The sequence below is a fragment of the Lycium barbarum genome, chromosome 12, assembly GCF_019175385.1.
Source record: "Lycium barbarum isolate Lr01 chromosome 12, ASM1917538v2, whole genome shotgun sequence".
Lineage (NCBI taxonomy): Eukaryota > Viridiplantae > Streptophyta > Magnoliopsida > Solanales > Solanaceae > Lycium > Lycium barbarum.
Genome location: NC_083348.1, coordinates 83,205,523 through 83,224,038, shown reverse-complemented (window position 1 = coordinate 83,224,038; position 18,516 = coordinate 83,205,523). Strand labels below are relative to the sequence as shown.

The following is an 18,516-nucleotide window of genomic DNA, read 5'->3' as shown; positions in this document are numbered from 1 at the left end:
CGCTGTATTGATAGTAGCAACGTAGCTTGAAATGCCTTGCTAAATAATATGTACAAGGCTACAAGCTCCTCGTTTGTCAATATATTACCAAGTACCTGTCGATTCAAGCCAGTCACAACACAAGATGAAAAGCTGTTCCGTTCCGCCCAAAACTTTCGAGCTTTACGTTGCTATACTACTGCAACGTTCTGCTAACATTTTTACAAGGCCTGTGCTTGGAAAGCCACCTTATTGTTCGATTTGAGTATAATTGAGAATTGAATTTGTGTGTAATTGCATAGTTCGAGCTAGTTTATCAAGCCAAATAATTACTTGGAAAATTGGTATACTCAAGGAGAAAAAATTACTCTTCAATTCTCACGGGAGCAAAGAATGAACACACGGTATAATTACCGAATGACTTCAAATTCCATTTTTTTTTTTTTGTTCTAATATGTTTTTATAGTATTTATCACACATTAAAACTAATTTACCTGTTTATCTCAAAAGAATATTATTTGATTTTACATTTAGCCTTTATTTTGAAGAAGAATATAACACTATATAAGTATACTTGCGCAACCAACATGACACGAGATTAGACTATGACATTATGACAAACAAAGAGGTCATTATAATCATTAAATTGTGTAATTACTACTCAATAATTACATGGCTTGATAAATACACAAGCCGGAGCTTGTGATTCGGCCCTTCTTCGGACCCTGTCTTTTTTTTTTTTTTTTTTTTTTTTTATAAATACACAAGCCATGGGGCATTTTTTTTCCTAAAGCAATGTCTGAACCAACCACGTACACCTCTTTAAATCCACCAGATATCTCCACCTTTCACCAGCGCACATGCTGAATAATTTAGTGCACCAAGGATTTAAACAGATGAAAAAAATCACCTTCAGTTGCTAATATTTGAACCCTACTTTTCCATGGTTCGTTCATTGAAACTGCTAGGCCACACTCTCGGATGCCTGTCAGTCATGGCACATAGCCCAAGCAAGCAGTACATAGTCATTTTATAGCATAAAAATAAGCTGTAGATTATGTGTATACTTTGGATATTAGTTACCAAGTTTGAAACCTACTTGATCATATATGGATTCAACTTCAATCCCACACGACCTATAATAGCACATTCCGAATATAATACATGATAATAACTACATCTATTTCAAACACTTTGAACATAGAAAGCCTGTCACATCGAGTTTATTTATCGAACCCAAGAGACTTTGGTAAGTTTAGGTACAACTGAAGTTGTGAAACATAGAAGTATCACCAGAACTGATATCAACTTTAGACCATCTCAGGCGACTGTCTACACAACTGAAAGCAGACTCTCACTAGAACCTAAGAACCATCATCGTCTTCGAGGGTGTTCACTCGTTCGCACTCGTCAATCCATTCACTGTATCTGTGAGTTCAACAAAGGGTATAAGAGAGGCACAAGTGGAGGAAAGAAAGGCACATAGCAATGCTAGATGAACTTACATATCAATAGGCTCTGTCAGTGCTGCAGGATAAAAAAAGAACTGTTAGCCAAACAATAAATCCATTTCGAGAGGTCCATAAGTGTTCAAATGTTCAATTCTTAAGAAGCTATCCATTGAAGTACGTAACCGCTCATCTAAAAGCTTTTGTTGTAAGAGAGGGGAAGACACTTTTATCATTTTCTTTAGATTTGTAACGCGGATCTATCTGATCGGTATGCAGGCCAAGGACAAAATAATGTGCTAAAACAAACTTGAAACATTTGAATGCAGATTGCACTTTTTTTTTTTTTAATAACCGAAAAATACGGTCTATAGCGCATGGTTTGAAATTCGGAAGTTAATGGGTCGGGTCACTACCTTTCTCCACTAAAATACTAGGATGTTGTCTGTGGCAAGATTTGAACCCGTGATGTACGCCTAACCCACACATCACACATTACGCTCTTCATTCACCTTGCCTTGAGGGGTGTCGCGTGACACCCCTTCGTCAATTTTTTTACTAGATATACATATATAAAAAGTAAATAAAAGGAAAATAGAACATAGATATACATAAAGGGACACCCCTCAGAAACAAAGTTGCCCACCAGCCTGGTGGTTGAGCGCTCCACCTTTCGTGTTGGATGTCGTGCGTTCGAACTCGCACAGCCTTATTTTTTCCGTCAGGTTAGTAACTTTCGTTACAATAATTATTTTATTAAGTGCTTCAAGTTTTATTTTTATTTGTTCATCACAATAAATTTATTTCATTCTACTCTTTGTTACAGTGAAATTATTTAGCGTTCATTTAAGTTGATATTTATATTTATAATTTAGCCTAAGTTTCAATGGAGCGATATATATATATATATATATATTTTATGACATGGGAACCCGCAGCCGCTACCGTTCGGGTGCGCACAGTGTAAACCCAGCTCCTGTGCAATAGCTCGCAAACCACACAGGAGAGATAACCCGCACTAGACAAGCCCTGTGCGACGAGCTCGACCCAGAAGTCAAATCCCCTGCTGTTGTAGGCAGGGGGTTTTAAACCTGAGACCTCCATTATGAAAGCCCTATGCTCAACCAACTGAGCCACCCTTGCGAGTCAATGGAACGATATTATCATAAGGGTTTTATTAATATGATTTGAGTTGTCTTTTTATAATATGATGTCATTATATTGATTTATTCATTTGCTCACTCCTTTTAATGGTGACATCCCTAATGAAAAATCCTGCGTACGCCGCTGGCGCTCTTACAACTAGACCAAGCCCTTGGAGCACAACTTGTACTCTTTATCTTACCGAAGGCAGAAAATCTAGAGAACTATAGTTGAACTTAATAATTGTTTCGATGTATAAAGAACGATGACGTAGAACATAAAAGGAAACATCTCTAGTTTCTTTTTCCACCTCTTTTAGTTAGTCGTCCATATTTCACATTGTCAAGACAATTAAACCATCTTTCTCAATGAATGTGATGCAGTGAACAATAAGCACATAAATGACAAACCATATCTAGATATACCTGTAACAGTGGTGCTGAAGCTCTCTTGACAAATCCTGCAATTTGCCTCCCCAATCAAGTTCTTCATATCACTGGAAACCAGTAAAGTGCAAACTTGAGCATTGACAGATTAAATAATGGCCAATAAAAAAGGAATAGAAGTAGTAGAATCTTTTGTTCACTGAGTAAAATCTTTTAACACATGACCAGTGGGGAACGCATATATCAATTTAGTTGGGTTACAGAACTTATTCATACGAACTACAGAGGAAGACACAGCTTATTTCTCTGCTATTTTGGCTGGGGTAAGGATACGTTTTATGTTTTTGGTTCTTGTGTGTCTTTTAGGGGGAGCGGGAAAGTTAAAATTATCAAGCAGCTTCTGAAGGGACTATAGCCACTCCTTGTTGGCCTAAGGAGTTATCATACACATACAAAGGTATACCTAAACCAAATGCGCTATTTCCAAGAGTCATTTAGATGTGCACAAATTCATCAGCGCCACCCCACAAGGAAAAGTTAAAAGTATATAAAGGTAAACACGTATGGGTATTGAATTACAATTAAATATCCTTCTATATTTATCCACTAATGTCTAAAATGGTGAACAGGTGAGAAGGGAAAGGCCCAATCTAGTCCATGAATATGCAGAAAAATAACTTGGACATAGAAACGCTAATATAACTAACTTACATGCGACATTCAACACTAGTACCATGACTACAGAAAGGACAGCTGAAGACAGTGTCAAGCTTGTCCATCCTCTTCTTTGGAGGCGGCTTTGATTTCGACTTCCTCTTCCCCATATCTCAAGTAACTGTAAGACACAAATTTTGAAACACAAATCAACAACAAGACAAAGCAAATTATTAAAATGTGTGACTTTTATAACTCCGCTGCATCCTATATTAATTGGGGTTCCATTTAGGTGAATGATGGCCATCAGTATTTGAGCTGCTTTAGTTCATCGCACCAAGTTAACAAGGTCCTGTCGCTCAGTTGGTTAGAGTGTTGGTCTTATGAACCGAAGGTCGCGGGTTAGAGCCCGCCGGGACCATTGCGGTATTTTCATTTTAGTTTCAAGAAAAAAGTTCATTGCACCAAGATAGCAACAGAGAAGATGTTAGCAACGGCTTTGCTGATCTGACATAGCACTGAATGTTTTGCAAGAAAAGTGACATTTCAAACTAGAAGAAATGAAGAATTAAGAAACACATTCGCGCTCCATACGCACTCCCACTCTCTCTCTCTCTCCCACATACACACACGCGCGCGCACACGCACACAGAAGCACATAGTTCAGTTCCAAAAGAAGTTTCCCTCTATCTCTATCTTATTCCAGGGAATTACTTGTGCAACCTTTACAATCTTCTTCCTTCTGTCCACATGTTGGAAAATAAGGTAAGGCGGTACTTGCATTCCCTTAAACTTGTTATCTAACTAAAGACAAGTGATGATGCAATGAAACAAACATGTATAAGGATCCTAAGCAATAAATGTCCCCTCCAATAATCCATTAGGTATGAGCTTAAAAGCTGGAGAAGACCACATGCAACTTGCAAGATCACAAAATATAGAATCATATTTTAAGCAAAAACTTGCTTCAGTTTTTCGAATCCCAGTAAAAGAAAAAAAAAGTACATTAGACCCTAAACAGCATGAAAAATTCCTTACACCAAAGCATTCTAAGAAAGAAGTTCAAACACTGAAACCATGTCCACTGGCCATCAAATAAGCTTATTTGGGAACACAAACAAGTATGACAAGTTGAACAAATCTCCAACATGGAAAAAGAAAAAAGAAAAAGAAATTCAGAGCTGTAAAATAAAAGATCCCAAAATTGAAAACCCTAGAGCTCAACTGAAAAATTATTTTACTTTTTATGAGTCCAGACAAAAAGTGTGAGACCTAACATAACTATTTCTTAAAAAGACATGATTTTGGAAGCATAATCATCGGAAGAGAGAGATAGAGATACCTGAAGAAAAACAGAGATTGAGATCGCCTTTCCTAGTCTGCAAATTAAAGATTGATCCGAATGGATGATTGCAAGATATGAGAAATTTGGAGAAAAGGCTAAGTGGTCTAAAATGATCCCTTAACTATATACATACCGATTTTAGTCCCTTATCTATTTTAAAATTTATCAAATTTGATCTCTGTCTATTTTTTTTTATACAAACAGCGTACAAACTCATATCTTAGAAATTTCATCTGGTTGGGTCATGAATGTGTCAATTTTTGCTCTTTCATTATCAGCTTAATTAAGAGCTATTTTTTTTTTCCTATTAATTACTGCTAATCTTAGCTAAAAGATGGCACAATTATATTAAAATATATATTAACATATTTCTACATTAAAAATGAAATATTATGTAAGTTGAATTGTGTTTGATAAACACACTTGAAAACGAATTCAAGAGTTTAATAGAAATAATACTTAGTTGATGTGTCAAAATAAAAAAGAGGCAAGTTTAGGGGCTATGTGCTTTAAGCCAAACATCTATTTAAAAGAAATCATATAGTACTATGGTAGGAATAACCTTTTCTCTTCCCGCCCCCCACGCCCTTTCCTTTTAAGTACAGTACATTTTTATCACGGAAAATATTTGAAAAAAGATATCATTTAACTCCTTAATTTGGCATGAAAATTCGCTTTAACAATTAAAATTAAGTTGTATTTATATACCCCGTTAACAACTTTTATTTTAATTATTTTTCATCCCAAATGCTGACGTGGCAAAAAAAAAAATTAAGAGAGTAAACAACACAAAAAGTGGACCCGCTGATATATATATTATACAATTAAAAAATAAAATAAAAATAATATACAATTAAAAAATAAAATAAAAATAATATACAATTAAAAAATAAAAAATAAAAGATGGGCCTCATAATTTCAACCTCGTTCTTCATCCTCTCCTTCTTCCCCATTCTTCATAACCCCTGCCCCCCCCCCCCCCCGTTGCCATGCCCCACAGTCCCGCCGCCCCCTCACCCGTTGCCACGCCCCACAGCCCCGTCTCACCACCTTCTTCTTCACCCCACAGCCCCGTCTCACCACCTTCTTCTTCACCCCAAAGCCCCGCCCCCACCACTTTCTTCTTCTTTTTCACCCCACAGCCCTGCCCCCACCACAACCCCACCCCACAAATCCCTCTTTCTCTTTATATTCTCATCAATCTTTTCTTTTCATTTTCACCATTTTTTGGTTTCTTGATTTTGATTTTTGTTTTCTTTCAAAAATAAAGTTATGGAATAATGGTTATGGAAGAAATGAGTTTGCTAATAATAATCATAATGACTAACAATAACAACTAAAACAACCAATTTGGACGAATTAGAGTGTAAATAGGACTAATTTGAGAAGGAGTTGGATGAAATTTGTTGGGGGAGATGATGGCGGTGGTTGTGGGTGTGGGTTAAAGATGATGTTGGTAATTTTTTTTTCTTTTAAGGGCAGTTCATCCAAACTAATAATGGCCAACAATAGCAACCAAAACAATCAATTTGGACGAATTTGAGTATAAGTGGGACTAATTTGAGAAGGAATTGGAGGAAATTTGGTGGGGAGATGATGGTGGTGGTGGTGGGTGTGGGTTAAAGATGATGGTGATGATTTTTTTTTTGAAGGGCAGTTTGTCCAATTTGGACTGATAATAATAATAATTTTTTTTTTGCGGTGACGGCAACAACGGCATAGTGGTTGCTAAAGTAGGGTGAGGATGAGGAGAAAGAAGAAGAAAGAGAAAAAATAATAAAGAAAAACAAAAAATGAAGTGTTGGTAATTTTTGACATGGCAATGACGTGGCAACGACGTGGCACAATGTGGCAATGACGTGGCGCGAGTGTAATACACCTCACCTTGTGAGAGTGGTATTATTTTTTTAGGGTGGAAAATAATTGAAATGAAAGTTGTTAAGGGGGGTATATAAATACAACTTAAGTTTTGTTGCTAAAGTGAGTTTTCGTGCCAAGTTCAGGGGTTAAATGATGTCTTTTCTCAAAACATTTATACTTTTTGCCTTATATGCATGCATGATTATCATATGTTATTTCTTTAGCCTCGTTTATCTTATTATCTTGCTTTTACTACTTGTTATATGTGTTTATGCTTGTTGCTAGTGTCTTTTTATCACTTTTTGAGCTAAGAGTCTATTAGAAACAGTCTCTCTATCTTCGCAACATAAAGTCAGGTCTACATACACTCTATCTTCTCCAAACTCCGCTTGTAAAATTATATTGAGTTGTTTGTTGTTGTTATTGTCATTGCCCTTATATGCATGCATCATTTTTTTTCAGCTTCTAAAATGGACATTACTTGTGACAAGAGTTAGGTTTACACCATAAAAACTTAGAATTTAATAATATCGATAAGAATTCTCTACATAATAATTGGAGACACAATATTCATTGTTCTTCTAGACTCTCCTTCACTCAGTGACGGAAATAGAATTTTTGTTAAGCGGTTCATCTATTATATATACGTAACAAAATATTTTAACCTTATATGTGTAATTATGGTGAGGGGGGGTGGAATTCGGATAAATCCCGTTCTCCCCTTTAGCTCTGCCATTGCTTCCACTTCCTCCAATGGAATATAGAATTTCTTTTAAAGAAGAAGGAACTAGGTTTACATTCCATAATAATGAATTTTATTCTACTGTTGGAGTTTTATTATCTTCGAGCCGAGGGTCTTTCGGAAACAGCCTCTCTATCTTCCGATATAGAGATAAGGTTTGCATAGACTTTACCCTCCCCAGATCCCACATTATGAGATTTCACTGGGTATGTTGTTGTTGTTGTTGGAGTTATATTATCTTCACATTATCTTTGATTATTAAGGTAGTCAATATTTAGCGGAGGTGTAAAATGCAAAAGATTACAAAACTTCAATAGATTTATCATATTTTAAAAAGTAGATAAACAAGTTAAAGAAATAGATTTACAATTTATTTTATTTCTCTCATGTTTCTATGCTAATTAAAGGCTAGTATTACTCATTGATGTAAACAGGAAATTTGCAAGGGTCGAAGAAATCGCACGGTTTATCCTTCAAATGGGCTGGTCTTTAATTTTTACCTTAGAAATCAAACTTATGCTTAGGAGGGTATAATCTCTTTAAAGGCGTGGACATTACTTGTGGGACCTTATGATGCGAAAACATAAATTTATGCCCCGCGAAAAAATTGTTTGCTTTGAGGGACAAAAATTAAAGACCAGCTTAAAATAAGGCCAATAGTGCAAATGACTTGACACGAATTGTCCTTTAAATGGGCTGGTCTTTAACTTTTATTCTTTAGCAATAGAACTTATGCGTGGGGCATCAGTTCTTGGGAAAAGGACACAAATGACCGGTGGGGTGAAACTAATCCCACCCTCTAACCTAATTTTACCCAAACCCAAATTATACCCACTAAACTAATCTCATCCATTAGCCAAAACTTAAATAAGACAATTTTCAAATAAAAAGCCAAACACAAAAATGTTTGAGGCGATTTTTATATATAATATGTGTCATTTGTGTATAAAATATGTATCAGTACCTATCGTAATGTATAGAAACAGTATAAAATATGAATCACTAAATTATGTATCATTTTTGTATATAATATGTATCATTTGGGTATATAATGTGTATCAACACAGTGCAACTGCCCTGTATAGAATAGAAAATTGTATCATTTTTGTATATAATATGTATTATTTTTTGTTTATAAAGTGTATATATAATTCTAGCAGGTGTATATAAACTGTATCAGTCTTGTATAGAAAGTGTACCATACGTATAAAAAATGTATAATGGAAACCGTATCATTGTGGTATATAATATGTATCACTATTGTATATGTAAAAAAATATATATCATATCATTATTGTATAATATGTGTATAATAAATGTATAATTAACGTATAATTTATGTAAAATAAATGTATGATTAATTCCAGCATATGTATATAAACTGTATAATTCTTGTATATAAAGTATATATATAATTCCAACATATGTATATATGCTGTACCAGCCCTTTAGTGGCGACTTTTTGTGGCGAATTAGTCGTCACAAAAGTCTTTTTTTTTTAGCGCCTGGGTTGTTGGACCGGTCAACTTTGGCATTAATTTGGGCCGACCGGCCATTTTTTGGCATTATTTTGGGCCGAACGGACACCTAGTGGAATTAAGCCCAAACAATGATTAAATGTGGAATTAGTTTGACTGAGTGGACACACAGTGTCCTTTTCCCTTAGTTCTTTAGTCATGCGACAAATAACTTGTGAAATATTATAATATAAAAATATAAATTTATGTACCACGAAAAGTTATTTGTTATGAAGACCACCACAAAACAGGGCATAAGTTCCAATGACAAAGGACATCCAAGCACAAATTATCCTCCAGAATGAAAGAAAGGAGTCTACATCCTCATCTAGTCATCCTTCCCAACTTATTGGGCAAAAATCACGGGCCGGTTTGAGCGGCGAAATGGGCTATTCTGGGCGACTTTCATGGATTGGAGGGTCAAAATTGGGTCATATAATTTTGGGCCAAGTTTAACTAACCACCAATGCTTGATTGTAATAATTATACTTAGTGCAAAAAATATATATGTACATACTAAGAGGTTATATTTACGGAATATAACGATATTTTTCAGTTTACAAAATATATCAATCGATTTGTTACAAAATCTATACAAATCAGGTAAATTAAAAATAATTAAATAAAACACGTTAAATAAGGTAAGGAGATTGCTTTCATTATTTTATCCAATTTTCTCTCCCCAATCAAAATTAAAATATATTGTTACCTGATTTTCTCCATGCTCCCTTATTTCATCCACTTTTATCTCCCCATTCAAAATTAAGAGATTTTGTTCTCTAATTTTCTTCAACTTTTATTCAAAAAGTCAATACTAATTGGTAGTTTTTATATACATCAGAAAACATATATGTATAATTTTTATATGCAATATATATAACTATATAAATTTGTTATTATTTTTGTATATGAAATATGTATTAAAATTATGTGTATTTTGATTATGATAAAGTGCATATAAATTGTATAAAATTTAATCAAAGTATGTATAAATTTTGAGAAAATATGTATAATAAATTTGTAATTGATACAAACCAGATTCCATACAAAGTTCATACACCAGAAATAAATTTGTGTAAATTTTTGTATGCAATATGTATAAATGTATAAATTCGTTATAATTTTTATGTATGAAATACGTATAAAAGTTGTATGTATATTTTGATTATGATAAAGTACATATAAATTGTATAAAATCTAATCAAAGTACGTATAGACTATGAGAAAGTATATATGTATATTAAGTTTTTTTATTGATACAAACCACATTCCATACCCGTATAATTTTCAACATTTTTTAGATTAATTTATATCGAATTTATTTGCATTCCATACACACTATGCCACACATATCTAAAAAATGATAGTATATAGCAGATTCCATACACATTTCATACATATACTAGTTTTCAACATTTATACAGATTTCAAACACACAATGATCGCACATATCTCAAAATGATACAAATCAATTCTTATATACAATTAATACACAAGTCAGTAATAAAAAAAAATTGTAATATTAGTTTGAAAATTTATATTATGAGAGAATACGAATTTTAGGTCTAGAAATGGTGTCTATCATAGAGGGGGAGAAAGAGAGAGAGAGAGAGAGAGAGAGAGAGAGAGAGAGAGAGAGAGAGAGAAGAATCTTTTAAAAAAGGAGAAGAAGTTGATTGGTAACTATCCTATAATTAATTCCACATTTAAAATCAGATTCTTTTCCTTAAAAAATGCTCAAAATCGTGGGTATCTCATTAAGTCCAAATTTGGTATTCTATTTGATATACTTTGTAATTTTATTGGTATGTTTTATAAATAAGAAAAAGTATCTTTATATTTTGTAATATAAATTTATTTTGTAATATAAATTTGGCATTCTATTTGATATACTTTGTAATTTTATTGGTATGTTTTATAAATAAGAAAAAGTATCTTTATATTTTGTAATATAAAGTCTTAAGTAGTATTATTAATTCATTTCCCTAATTACTTTGTATACCAATAGACGATCAAAATTGTCCTTCCAATTGGAGACCAGTTAGAAGCAAAGGTGTATCAACTTGATATAACGTCAGCCTTCATAAACAGTGAGTTGGAAGGAGCAATTTATATGTAGAGCAGCTGTAAAGCATATCATAACAGGAAACAAAATATATTTATGAGTTCAAGTTAATATATATCGTAAATAGATGTTAATACTGCATTAGATAACTCAAAAAAGTAATATTTATAAATAAGCTTCCTTAACAATAGATATTTACAAACAGTTCCGTCGCCCTATGGACTGATGGACATATGTACATATTTCATTTATTTACACGTTGATGGTTTGATTTTCTGCGGTACTAATTAACCTGAGTATGGTAAAGAAATACAATAAATGATGGCAGAAATTGCCATGACCGATCTCGGTATATTTTTAAAATAAAAACAAATCAATCAATATAGGAACGAGATCTTTCTTTCGCAAGATTATATATTGAAGATATGTTTTCAAATTTATTGCAACTCTAATGACACGGACTGAAAAATATGGGCGGGAGCTATTGTATTAGTTAACTGTTCGATAGAACTCAATAATTTTTTGATCGAATCTTGTATTTGTATTAAAAAATCATCTAATTTATATAAATAATTTATTTAGAACTCAATAAGCAAAAAAATTATGATTTAGAACCCATAAATGAAAAATTCTGACGCCACCAACGCTGAAAAGTTAAAACAAATGACAGAGTAAAGAAGAATGATCATAGCTATGATTGGTTCGTTCATTATGTTACACATACAAGGCTTGATATCTCTCACTCTCTAAGTGTTCTTTTGGCTCATGAAAGAACCAAATCAACTTCAATTTTCTGCAGCAAAAGAGATCTTGCAATATCTCAAAAAATAGAAGGAAACAAAGGCTAAAATATGTTAAAGAAGAGGTATGCAAACTGATTGAGTTCATAGAGAACAAAGGTTGAACCGATAATTCTAAAATCACTATGAATTTAATGCTAAGAACCTTAGAAGGTTGAACCTATCACGTTTAAATTTTAAATCCGACTGATCGCCTCTCGCCACTAGTCAACCCGTATGATTACTTGATTGAATATACACACGTTAAAAATTCAAACTTGTAGAGTATGTTATGTTAGTGGGCAAAAAAAGTATTTTATGTTAATGATTAATTAACAGTATTTTCAATCAGTGATCAATTAGCTGTATTTGATGATAAGGGTCGTTCTACTGTCTCATTAAATGTGAAAGCTTGACCTTAATTATTGAAATAGAAATGTTGATGAGATGTTTTTTTTTTTTTTTTTATATTATACATAAGTGGTAGTGGAAGGGGAAATCCGATGGGATCACAAGGTGGGAATCGAACCCTTACCAACAAGATAAAAGTTCAGCTAGCCAATCAACTGAGTTATTAAGATCCCCACAAAGAGATTTAGTTATTATAGTAACAACTAAGCCTATTAACCGGTTCACCCAAAACCGGTTAGCTAACCGACCTGTTACCGATTTCCGAACCAGTATAGTTTACAGGTTTCCGGTTAGCCGGTTAGAAAAGCTCTAACTGGACCAGAACCGGTAGGCTTGGTAAAAATCGGAAACTGGTTAGCCCTTAAACGTATTTTTTTGCTCAATTACGTATTTTATACATAAATTATGTTATGTTATGTTATTATAAAGTATATGATTATATATATATATAACTTATTTTTATATATGTTATGTTTGTATATTATAACTTATGTATGTATTACTTAAGTTATGTTTGTATATTATAACTTATGTATGTATTACTTAAGTTATGTTTGTATATTTATATATGTTACGTTGTTATGTTATGTTTGTATTATTGTGTGTGTGTATATATATGTGTGTGTGTTTAAGTTATATGTATTACTTAAGTTTATATATTTACTAACAAATAACAACTTATGAGTATTATAAATATATGTATATTATAAGTATATCTCCATTTGATATATTTTTTTTTACGACATTAATCTCTTTTCACATTTATTAGAGTAAGAATAAAAATAAAAAAGTAATTAAATTCTATCTTATTTTAAAATATAAATATTTTAAGTATATTTATTTTAGTAAACATAACAAATAAATGACATGGCGGAATAACAAATACAACAGTTTAATATCTACATTAGATCTCAGACTAATATAAAAAAGGAAATAAAATTGTATGGTTTAACTACTTAACCTTTTGAAGAAAAAAGTAATTTCATTTGCTCCCATTAATGGATTGATACGCACGCGACAATGAATCCATCATTATTGACTTAATGAGATACTTTAGAAATTACATGAATATTGTTTGATTTATTAATATGGGGTGCACTTTTTTTTTGACATTATTAATTTTCACTATTTTTATGCATATATATATATATATATATATATACACATACTATGTTAAAACACGATTAATATAACATTGTAGTTTGTACTCTGTATCTAAAACTTTATTATATTAGTGTTTACTACGAATACAAAGTCTGCACTTTTACATTATTTTTTTTAATATGGGGTTCACTTTATTTTTTATATTGCTTGATTTTGTTAATATGGAGTCCACTTTTTTTTACCGTGAGTTTGGAGATGGTGGGTTCCACTTTTTATTTTTATTTTTATTTTAATATTGCTTGATGTTTTTTAGTATGAGGTGCACTTTTTTTTTTGACATTATTAGTTTGCACTATTTTTATGCATATATTAGTACTATATAGAAGCACGGGTTTGCACTATTTTTATGCATATAATATATATATATACACACACATACATACATACTATGTTCAAAACACGATTAATATAACATTGTAATTTGTGCTCCGTATCTAAAACTTTATTATATTAGTGTTTGCTACGAATACAAAGTCTGTACTTTTTTTTTTACATTGGTTTTTTTTTTAATATGAGATTCACTTTTTTTGTTTATATTGCTTGATTTTGTCAATATGGGATACTATGTTCAAAACACGATTAATATAACATTGTAGTTTGTGCTCCATATTTAAAATTTTATTATATTAGTGTTCGCTATGAATACAAAATCTGCACTGTTTTTTTGACATTGTTTGTTTTTTTAATATGGAATTCACTTTTCTTTTTATATTGCTTGATTTTGTTAATATGGGGTCCACTTTTTTTTCCGTGAGTTTGGAGAGGGTGGGGTCCACTTTTTTTTTTCATGAGTTTGGGGAAGGTGGGATCCAATTTTTTTTTTTTTTTTTTTAAGAGTGACTGTCGACGAAGCATGGGTAAACCGATGCTTCTATATAGTAGAAAAATAGAAATATAATAAAGTATTTCTATCTACTTTTTAGAAGAGTTGGTAATATCAAGTATAAAACGACATTTTTTTGCCCTTAAATAAAAAAATGGGTGGGATCACAAAGGATTTTTATACTCTTAAATAAAAAAGTAAGACCGAATACGGACGACGATCTTGCCTCTATAAACCGGCTCTTCTATATAGTAGTAATAGTAAAGTAATACATATAATTTTTTTATTAAATTTTGATATGGATAATTCTAATTCAAATTATTATATTAGTTTTACATGTTTAAGATGAAACGAAGTAGAAATTTGATTTTCTATTTAAATGAAGAACTTCTATTTTTTAACTTTTAGTAAATATTTTTTGTTTAACTCATTTTACTTGTCATGTTGTTTTTTACATGGTTTTTTAAGGAAACGTCAATTAGAATTATAATTTCACTAATTTAGCTTATTAATTATTTGATCTCCATTTAATATTATTTTTTCTTTTATGACATTAATCTCTTTTCACATTTATTAGAGTAAGGAAAAAATGAAAAAGTAATTAGATTCTATCTTATTTTAATATAGAAGTATTTTAAGTATGTTGGTGTACAATAATTTCATTTGCTCCCACTAATGGGTTGATACGCATGTGGCAATGAATCCATCATTATTGATTTAATTGTTTGATTTTCTAAGCACTTTTTTTAACACTGTTTGTTTTTTTAATATGGGATTCATTTTTTTTAATATTTCTTGATTTTGTTAATATGGGGTCCGCTTTTTTTTTCCCGTGAGTTTGGATGTGGTGGGTTTTATTTTTTTTTATTTTTTTTTAATACTGGTTGGTGTTTAATATGGGGCCATGAAGAACTTCTATTTTTTAATTTTTAGTAAATATTTTTTGTTTAACTCATTTTACTTGTCATCTTGTTTTTTACACGGTTTTTTAAGGAAACGTCAATTAGAATTATAATTTCACTAATTTAGCTTATTAATTATTTGATCTCCATTTAATATTATTTTTTCTTTTATGACATTAATCTCTTTTCACATTTATTAGAGTAAGGAAAAAATGAAAAAGTAATTAAATTCTATCTTATTTTAATATATAAGTATTTTAAGTATGTTGTTGTACAATAATTTCATTTGCTCCCACTAATGGGTTGATACGCATGTGGCAATGAGTCCATCATTATTGATTTAATTGTTTAATTTTCTAAGAATTTGTTTTTTAACATTGTTTGTTTTATTAAATGGGATTCACATTTTTTTTTAATATTGCTTGATTCTGTTAATATGTGGTCCACTTTTGTTTTCCCGTGAGTTTGGATGTGGCGAGTTCCACTTTTTTTTTTTTTTTTTATTGCTTGGTGTTATTTAGTATGGGGCCCACCCTTTTTTTTAAGGGACAACGGACGATGAACTCTAGTTTCTTTTTTATTTTTTTTATTTTTTATATTGCTTGGTGTCGTTTAGTATGGGGCTCACCCTTTTAAACATTATTAGTTTGCACTATTTTTATGCATATAATATACATATATACACACTATGTTCAAAACACGATTGATATAACATTGTAATTTGTGCTCCGTATCTAAAATTTATTATATTAGTGTTTGCTAACAATACAAAGTCTGCACTTTTTTTTTGACATTGTTTATTTTTTTAATATGGGATTCATTTTTTTATATATATATATATATATATATATATTGCTTGATTTTGTCAATATGGGATACTATGTTCAAAACACGATTAATAACACATTGTAGTTTGTGCTCCGTATTTAAAACTTTATTATATTAGTGTTTGCTATGAATACGCATGGTGTTTAATATGGGGCCCACAATTTTTTTTTTAACATTGTTTGTTTTTTTAATATGGGATTCACTTTTTTTTTAATATTGCTTGATTTTGTTAAAATGGGGTTTACTTTTTTTTTTTTTAATATTGCTTGATTTTGTTAATATGAGGTTCACTTTTTTTTCCCGTGAGTTTGGATGTGGTGGGTCCTACTTTTTTTTTTAATACTGGATTGTGTTTAATATGGGGCCCACATTAGTTGTTGTTTAATATATATGTGGCCCACAATTTTTTTTTTACAATTTTTTTATGGGCCTGTTTAATATGGGGCCCAATTTTATTTTATTTTATATATAATATGTTCAAAACACGATTGATATAACATTGTAATTTGTGCTCCATATCTAAAACTTTATTATATTAGTGTTTGCTAAGAATAAAAAGTCTGCACTTTTTTTTTTTTGACATTGTTTATTTTTTTAATATGGGATTCAATTTTTTTTTTTTTATATATATTGCTTCATTTTGTCAATATGTGATACTATGTTCAAAACACGATTAATATAACATTGTAGTTTGTGCTCCGTATTTAAAACTTTATTATATTACTGTTTGCTACGAATACGCATGGTGTTTAATATGGGGCCCACATTTTTTTTAACATTGTTTGTTTTTTAAATATGGGTTTCACTTTTTTTTTTCAATATTGCTTGATTTTGTTAATATGGGGTCCACTTTTTTTTTCCCGTGAGTTTGGATGTGGTGGGTTCCATTTTTTTTTTTTTTAAATACTGGATGGTGTTTAATATGGGTCCCATAATTTTTTTTAATATTAGTTGTTGTTTAATATATATATATAGGGCCCACAATTTTTTTTTTACGATTTTTTTTTATGGGCCTGGTTAATATGGGGCCCAATTTTTTTTTATTGGGGGGGGGGGGGGGCACAACGGACGACGAAAAAGGAGCGCCAACCGGTGCTTCTTAATAGTAGTAATGTATTCCTTAAATGAGTGCTTAATGTTCCCGTTCCCCCAGACTTATTGTTCTTACACTTGAATTGAAATGCTTTTTTACATATATTACATATGGCTAATTCTTTCTTCCTATGTCTAGTCATAAAATTTCAAACTTTAGAGGCTGGCGTACGAATTTTTGTCGCTTATTGTTGTGTATGTGATTGTTGTGGTTGTTGTCCTTGTTGTGTATCACTATCTCCTATCAGATTTTCCGGTGGTTGTGTTTCGTCATCGTCATCATCAATAATTTCATTATAGGTTGGGCCAAATCGGTGTTCTAATTGTTCATGTTCTAAAATTGGATTATTTTGAGTAATGTCAACTTGACCCATCACATACGCTTCCGTTTCCGACACAAATGTTTCCTCTATAATTCTCCCCATCGCCCGACTAGCACCCTCTCTTCTAACTCTCTTAGACATAATTAAATCGCAAGAAAATAAATTGCGAAAATTTAATTGCGAAAATTAAAAATAGAGTTGGAACGAAGGCACAAAATTGCCGAAATAAATTCCGCCAAAACCAATGTTGAATTGAAGGCGGCTAGACTTGCAAATCCACCAACTCCACCAACACTTTGTTTTTGTATAGTTGCAAAATATAAAATAGCTAATAATTGAGAATTTGAGAGAACTTGTAATTTTAAGTAGCTAATAATTGAGAGAATTTGAGATCTGAGAAGAGAAAATTGTTGTGGATGAAAATAAAATGGAGAGGAATTTATATATGAGTAGGAAAGGGGTTAAAGTATTAAAAATAAAAGTTTGGGGGGGTTAGGTGGGGTAGGGGGGCCAAAATTGAGGTTTTAGGCCATTGCCAACGGCCAAAAATAAAATGGGCAATTCTGCGGTGGTCTTTAAATTTTGTCCCTAATATTTGAAATCTTTAAATTTTGCCCTTCGGCTAAAACCCATGGGTTCCAGGTTCGAACCCCCACTCAGTCAAAATTTTAAAAAAAAAAATCGCAAGGCAGAGTTTAAATTTCGCTATGTCTCCACCGTCATACACTTGTGAAGGAATTATCAAAGTTATGCCGGACCCGGCATACTTATGCCTTATGGGAAAACTTGCCATAAGTATGCCGGGTCCGGCATAACTTTGGTAATTCCTTCACAAGTTTATGCCGGGTCTGGCATACTTATGGGCAAACTTTTAGTTAAGCTTTTAACTAAAAGTTTTTTCCTAGTTATGCCTTATGGGGCAAACTTTTAGTTAAGGCACAACTAAAAGTATGCCCCATAAGGCATAACTTTTCCTTAAGACATAGACTTTGTCTTATAAGACAATTTTTTAGTTATGCCTTAAGGAAAAGTTCTGCCTTATGGAGCATACTTTT

At 31.8% G+C, this 18,516-nt stretch overlaps 1 protein-coding gene and 1 non-coding gene across 2 annotated transcripts; one reads left to right on the top strand and one right to left on the bottom strand.

The window, feature by feature from the left end:
• Positions 1-1,054: 1,054 nt before the first annotated feature.
• On the bottom strand, positions 1,055-5,111 carry LOC132622795 (transcription elongation factor 1 homolog). Its single transcript, XM_060337469.1, has 5 exons — positions 4,953-5,111; positions 3,668-3,791; positions 2,996-3,066; positions 1,485-1,506; positions 1,055-1,407 (listed from the first exon to the last, which is right to left on the bottom strand). The coding sequence occupies exons 2-5, from the start codon at positions 3,778-3,780 to the stop codon at positions 1,344-1,346; spliced, it is 270 nt and encodes an 89-aa protein (XP_060193452.1). The 5' UTR covers positions 3,781-3,791; positions 4,953-5,111; the 3' UTR covers positions 1,055-1,343.
• Positions 3,959-4,031, top strand: TRNAI-UAU (transfer RNA isoleucine (anticodon UAU)). Its single transcript has one exon. It is a non-coding gene; the product is annotated as a tRNA-Ile (tRNA).
• Positions 5,112-18,516: the final 13,405 nt, after the last annotated feature.